Source organism: Schistocerca gregaria, chromosome 1 (assembly GCF_023897955.1).
Source record: "Schistocerca gregaria isolate iqSchGreg1 chromosome 1, iqSchGreg1.2, whole genome shotgun sequence".
NCBI classification, from domain to species: Eukaryota; Metazoa; Arthropoda; class Insecta; order Orthoptera; family Acrididae; genus Schistocerca; species Schistocerca gregaria.
In genome coordinates, this window is record NC_064920.1 from 261,340,211 (window position 1) to 261,347,599 (window position 7,389).

General features: G+C 40.1%; 1 protein-coding gene across 2 annotated transcripts in view; it reads left to right on the forward strand.

Moving 5' to 3' along the window:
- The window catches only part of LOC126339755 (inter-alpha-trypsin inhibitor heavy chain H4-like), a 154,481-nt gene extending 147,314 nt beyond the window's left edge, over positions 1-7,167 (forward strand). For both annotated transcript variants that reach the window (XM_050001659.1, XM_050001660.1), the window contains one exon: positions 6,716-7,167. In XM_050001659.1, the coding sequence (XP_049857616.1) occupies positions 6,716-6,758 (43 nt within the window). In that variant the 3' untranslated portion in view covers positions 6,759-7,167. The remainder of the gene's footprint in view (positions 1-6,715) is intronic.
- The last annotated feature ends 222 nt before the right edge of the window (positions 7,168-7,389 follow it).

The window sequence follows — 7,389 nt, forward strand, 5'->3', positions numbered from 1 at the left end:
TATGTATCAAATCAACATTTTACTAACAAGTACGCTAAGTACACTTTACATACTTTTCACGCTTTATTTTCAACTTATATTCAGTCACTGTATCATTTTGATTACTTACAGTCCACTGCTTGTTTTTATTCACTTACTGTGCTGCTTTTTCGGTTCCTCTCTTCGTCGCATATAAAGGATTCGAACCTGCGGCCGTACCGGTCCAGGCTGTAACGGTCGCGCGGTTCCAGACTTTAGCGCCTAGAACCGCTCGGCCGCCCTAGCCGGCGAACATTTTTCTCGAAATGTTTGTAAAAGGTTCTTCTTCAAATCACGTTGGTAGCTCGTACCTGTCATCGTACTGTCCTTTGAAAAACACTATGTATAAAGATCATGTTCGACGACTTCCGTTTGACAGTGATTGAAGCAGTGAAAACAGAGATGAGGTTGTGTCTCCGTCAGCAAAATTAAACATTCTACAGTGACGGTATCAACAGACTGGTTGGGAGAAATGCGTTCGTCACAACGGTGACTATTTTCAAAAATAAATATGTAGACTTGTAGAATAAAGATGTAGAATGTTAATAACGTTTGTTGTGCTTATCAAAGCTTTAAGACTTTTGCGCTTAAGTAATTCCTAGTCATTACTTTTCAGTGCGCAATGTATTTGCAACAATCCGATTTGGTCTTTCATATGTTGTAGAAATGTTTACAGTTTGCCTCATTAAATTAAATTCCTCCCCGCTGACAATCAAAGAACCGAAATTAACTATGGGAGAAAGATATTTCTTGTCGAACTTAGAAACACAAAAAAAAAACATTAATTTTATGACGGACGTTATCAGGAGAAAGAAAACTGGCTTTCTACGGATCGGAGCGTGGAATGTCAGATCCCTTAATCGTGCAGGTAGGTTAGAAAATTTAAAAAGGGAAATGGATAGGTTAAAGTTGGATATAGTGGGAATTAGTGAAGTTCGGTGGTAGGAGGAACAAGACTTTTGGTCAGGTGACTACAGGGTTTTAAATACAAAATCAAATAGGGGTAATGCAGGAGTAGGTTTAATAATGAATAAAAAAATAGGAGTGCGGGTAAGCTACTACAAACAGCATAGTGAGCGCATTATTGTGGCCAAGATAGACACACACCCAATGCCTACTACAGTAGTACAAGTTTATATGCCAACTAGCTCTGCAGATGATGAAGAAATTGATGAAATGTATGATGAGATAAAAGAAATTATTCAGGTAGTGAAGGGAGACGAAAATTTAATAGTCATGGGTGACTGGAATTCGTCAGTAGGAAAAGGGAGAGAAGGAAACATAGTAGGTGATTATGGATTGGGGCTAAGAAATGAAAGAGGAAGCCGTGTGGTAGAATTTTGCACAGAGCATAACTTAATCATAGCTAACACTTGGTTCAAGAATCATAAAAGAAGGTTGTATACATGGAAGAATCCTGGAGATACTAAAAGGTATCAGAAGGATTATATAATGGTAAGACAGAGATTCAGGAATCAGGTTTTAAATTGTAGGACATTTCCAGGGGCAGATGTGGACTCTGACCACAATCTATTGGTTATGACCTGTAGGTTAAAACTGAAGAAACTGCAAAAAGGTGGGAATTTAAGGACATGGGATCTGGATAAGCTGAAAGAACCAGAGGTTGTACAGAGTTTCAAGGAGAGCATAAGGGAACAATTGACAGCAATGGGGGAAAGAAATACAGTAGAAGAAGAATGGGTAGCTCTGAGGGATGAAGTAGTGAAGGTAGCAGAGGATAAAGTAGGTAAAAAGACGAGGGCTAATAGAAATCCTTGGGTAACAGAAGAAATATTGAATTTAATTGATGTAAGGAGAAAATATAAAAATGCAGTAAATGAAGCAGGCAAAAAGGAATACAAACGTCTCAAAAATGAGATCGACAGGAAGTGCAAAATGGCTAAGCAGGGATGGCTAGAGGACAAATGTAAGGATGTAGAAGCTTATCTCACTAGGGGTAAGATAGATACTGCCTACAGGAAAATTAAAGAGACCTTTGGAGAGAAGAGAACCACGTGTATGAATATCAAGAGCTCAGATGGCAACCCAGTTCTAAGCAAAGAAGGGAAGGCAGAAAGGTGGAAGGAGTATATAGAAGTTTTATACAAGGGTGATGTACTTGAGGACAATATTATGGAAATGGAAGAGGATGTAGATGAAGACGAAATGGGAGGTAAGATACTGCGTGAAGAGTTTGACAGAGCACTGAAAGACCTGAGTCGAAACAAGGCCCCCGGAGTAGACAACATTCCATTAGAACTACTGACGGCCTTGGGAGAGCCAGTCACGACAAAACTCTACCTGCTGGTGAGCAAGATGTATGAGACAGGTGAAACACCCTCAGACTTCAAGAAGAATATAATAATTCCAATCCCAAAGAAAGCAGGCGCTGACAGATGTGAAAATTACCGAACTATCAGTTTAATAAGTCACAGCTGCAAAATACTAACGCGAATTCTTTACAGACGAATGGAAAAACTGGTAGATGCGGACCTCGGGGAGGAGCAGTTTGGATTCCGTAGAAATGTTGGAACACGTGAGGCAATACTGACTTTACGGCTTATCTTAGAAGAAAGATTAAGGAAAGGCAAACCTACATTTCTAGCATTTGTAGACTTAGAGAAAGCTTTTGACAATGTTGACAATTCTAAAGTTGGCAGGGGTAAAATACAGGGAGCGAAAGGCTATTTACAATTTGTACAGAAACCAGATGGCAGTTATTAGAGTCGAGGGGCATGAAAGGGAAGCAGTGGTTGGGAAAGGAGGGAGACAGGGTTGTAGCCTCTCCCCGATGTTATTCAATCTGTATATTGAGCAAGCAGTAAAGGAAACAAAAGAAAAATTTGGAGTAGGTATTAAAATTCATGGAGAAGAAGTAAAAAATTTGAGTTTCGCTGATGACATTGTAATTCTGTCAGAGACAGCAAAGGACTTGGAAGAGCAGTTGAACGGAATGGAAAGTGTTTTGAAAAGAGAATATAAGATGAACATCAACAAAAGCAAAACGAGGATAATGGAATGTAGTCAAATTAAATCGGGTGATGCTGAGGGAATTAGATTAGGAAATGAGACACTTTAAGTAGTAAAGGAGTTTTGCTATTTAGGAAGTAAAATAACTGATGATGGTCGAAGTAGAGAGGATATAAAATGTAGACTGGCAATGGCAAGAAAAGCTTTCCTGAAGAAGAGAAATTTGTTAACATCCAGTATATATTTAAGTGTCAGGAAGTCGTTTCTGAAAGTATTTGTTTGGAGTGTAGCCATGTATGGAAGTGAAACATGGACGATAACTAGTTTGGACAAGAAGAGAATAGAAGCTTTCGAAACGTGGTGCTACAGAAGAATGCTGAAGATTAGATGGGTAGATCACGTAACTAATGAGGAGGTATTGAATAGGATTGGGGAGAAGAGAAGTTTGTGGCACAACTTGACTAGAAGAAGGGATCGATTGGTAGGACATGTTCTGAGGCATCAAGGGATCACAAATTTAGCATTGGAGGGCAGCGTGGAGGGTAAAAATCGTAGAGGGAGACCAAGAGATGAATACACTAAGCAGATTCAGAAGGATGTAGGTTGCAGTAGGTACTGGGAGATGAAGAAGCTTGCACAGGATAGAGTAGCATGGAGAGCTGCATCAAACCAGTCTCAGGACTGAAGACAACAACAACATTGCAATAAAAGCTGTGCTCGGTATGAGAGAATACCAAGGCATTTCCACGATAATTTCAATCCGTTTCACAAGCAGGTCACGGCAGCAACGGCTATCATGAACCATATGCGTACATTTATATTAGTAGTTTCGTACCTCATTCATACTCAACAATTGTAATTTAGAAACATAAATCACATATATCTATTTAACAGCAACCAACAATTTCAACTGCCAATTATAGTATCTGTTTAAATGAAATAAATGTAATTGCAATTCAGGTAGTCAAATATCACTTCTCTTATAGAGTTTATTTTTGTTGATGTGCTAGGTGTGAAATTTTGTAACGTACAACGGTGAATTATAAAATAGCAGTGTAAAACGTGAATGGAAAAATGATTTAGTGGGCAAACACATTTTGCGATACAGAACGAACGTAACTGCTTTGAGGTGAGTGAACTACAGGCTGTTACAGTTTTAACGGAATCAGTTTAATCGGCGTCATTTTAGCTTCGGTGCGACGTTTACATCGTCACAAGCGCTATCATCGTCACCCAACGAAATTCCCCATGCGTTCAGACTAATGAACGCAACCTCATCGAGTGGTATTAACTGGCCGTAAAAAATACTGATATGATAATTTCGACAACTGGTCACTGAATAGGCAGACATGGCAGATTCATCTCAAGGCAGGTCACTGACTCCGTAGTTATTTTTGTGCATGTTGATTATAGTTAAAAATACTGGGACACACCTTAAAAAAAATGTCACTTTTACATAGCCTGTTTAACAGAGCGTTTGTTTATAGAAGTCACAGTGGTTACCTGCAGAAAATTTGTTGAAGGTTTTTCACAGTGAACTATATCACAGATTTTACGTTTAATTGTGTCTTTATTTTTCAGTTATACGAATGTATTAATTAAATTGTGTATTATAATACATAAATCAAAAATATTAAAATGTCCCCTTGAAAGGCAAATTTTATTTTGGCAGAAGTGTTGTATACCTGCGTCTTATCTGCAGCTCATTAAACACATGATAACTAGGTGCTCGCTTTCTCAGAGATCCTTAACAATCATCTAAGAAAGAAGAGTCTGATATAACTTATTTGACAGCAGATCTTTAAGATTCAAAGCTGCAACGCCATCACGGTTACTGTTTGAAATGCGCCGCCCAGGCACTCGCCTCTCGCTGGTGTTAGAAAAGCTAAAATCGTGTAAAACGTCAGCAAATAACGACTGGTACGGGTCTTTATAGTGCCTCTAAGTATGTCTGAATCTGTTCTTGATCTTAATCTGAGCTAGAGTGAAGTTAATTTATTTTGAAAGTAGTGATATATTACCGACCGGGAAACAGTTTCAGTGTTACGGATCTACCACGAAAACTTTCGAACTCACTGACACCTATATTTATTCGTGGATTAGAAAAATAGCATGCTCGGCAAAGGACATTTACAAAATTTCTTATTTTTTTCTATGTCGGGTAACAGCTTTTTTTGACCTTTTTGTCCGAAATTAACTTCTTGTAACAAGCATGAAGTTAGAAGCCTATCCTATCGCTTGCGCCTTTGTCCCGCATTTTGCACGGGGTTGGCGAGGTTAAATCTGATTTGGCACGTTAATGTGAAGGGGTGGCCGGATGCACTTCCAGCCGCCATCCCGTACCCCCCGGGACGGAATCAGAGTACCCCATCTGTCTGCGTCCAGAGTAAATCATGGAAAGGTGCGGATGTGTTTCAAATGTCTGTGAGTCGTGTAACTGAGACGGGGCATGGGGACGAGCCCGGTATTCACCAAGAAGGATGTGGAAAACCGCCTAAAAACCACATCCAGGCTGGCCGGCCCACCGGCCCTAGTCGTTACTCCGGCGCGTGGATTCGATCCGGGGCCGGCGCACCTACCTTAGCCCAGGACCCAGCGCATTAGCGCTCTCGGCTAACCTGACGGCTTGAAGTTTGAAGTTTATATCTGCTACAAAAAAGCAAGTAAAAATCGTGAAATTTACTGTTAGTGTAGATCACTATACTGTCTCCCTATGTCCCTCTTTCAACTCTTCATCGCACATAGTAATGAGCGAGAGACTACACATTGCATGGATCTTCTACTGCAACGGCCCTCTAAGAAGTGGCAGCAATTATGCTTTGCACAGCAGATTTGCTGACACAGTGGGAGCAGACACTGCCAGCACCGCTACCGTTTGTGTGCACTGGTGGGTGGATACTTCAGCCCGCTAGCTGTCTTACTCCCACCATTTTAAATCACACAGTAAGTTCGCAACTGTTCTGTCGATGGTCACTGGTAACGCTGTCAATTTATTATTCCTCCTTTGTTGCAGCCGCATGATATATTCTCTCTGTCAAAATGAAGCACTAACCAAAGAGAAAATTATTTTGCGTCTGAGGCCTTTTGATTTTTCTAAAGTGGTTTATGTGATCTGAAGTGAAAAATGGTAAGACCAACAAGCAAGGAAGCCCACACCCAGGGCCAAAATTTCTCCCGCACCCCTCCCCCCCTTCCCCCTAGCTCTCGAGAAACGGAAAAAATATAGTGTAGATAGGTGTTTTTCTGTCAAGAAAAGTGCCTGAAAATTTTTATTAAAAGTTTTTAACAGCGTCGGAAATGGAAATTTTTGTGCCTACTTGCAAATTAGATTTGTCTTCCAAAAAATTAAAACTACTCCACTGCCCCAGGTCTTGCTCCCGACCCTACAATAAACTATAGTATGGGTCCCTTGGCAATAATCCAGGGAAAGGGCGTTATCTGTCTTAGATTTTCACTATTGCAAGCTGTAGCCTGAGCCGTTTGTAGATATTTATCTCTAAGATGTGTCTGAAGCAGTATTTTCTTCCCTCGGGCATGTGTGTATGTGTGTATGTGTGTGTGTGTGTGTGTGTGTGTGTGTGTGTGTGTGTGTGTGTGTGTGTGTGTTTGTCCTTAGGATAATTTAGGTTAAGTAGTGTGTAAGATTAGGGACTGATGACCTTAGCAGTTAAGTCCCGTAAGATTTCACAAACATTTCAACATTTTGAAGTAGTTCCTTTTTCTCCAGTTTCCTCGGCGTATGTTGTCCTGACACCACTGCATTACCATGACCATTCTATGGAATAGCGGCCTGGCGAAAGAAGACAACCGCTCACATGGAAGGTGGCAGCAAATCTACAGTAGCTGCGCTGCTACAGTAAGGAACTCCAGAGAAAGCTGTACAACTCTCGGAAGCCAGACACCCATATGAAGATTGTGTCGAGTTCAAACAATGCAGCATGCTCCACAACTGTACACTGTACATAGCAAACACTGCGTAAATATTAAATACTCTCATTGTCACGTGTAGTTCACAACCGCTTTTACTGATAACAAAATATTAATTCTCTGTAGATAGTACACTTTGTTCTTCATTGCAACGAGTCCAAAATCGCTGACATCGCATCCGTTGATTACACGCCGTTTCATGTAATTTACTTTTTGTGAGTCATTTATTACCAGTAAAAAGCTACTACTTTCTATTAATTCCCTAAATGCAATCCTTGCTAATGGTGGAATGACTTATCAATTTGTTTTTTTTAAAGGAGACAGATTTTTGTGTGTAAACTCACCAAATATTGGTACCCTATTTGTGAACATTTGTTTTATTATAGCTTGGAAGCTGCTTTTTCAACATATTAATGAAAACACAAATTGTGGTTGTTTTACACTAATATACCGTGTTAATATGTGTTCTCCTTA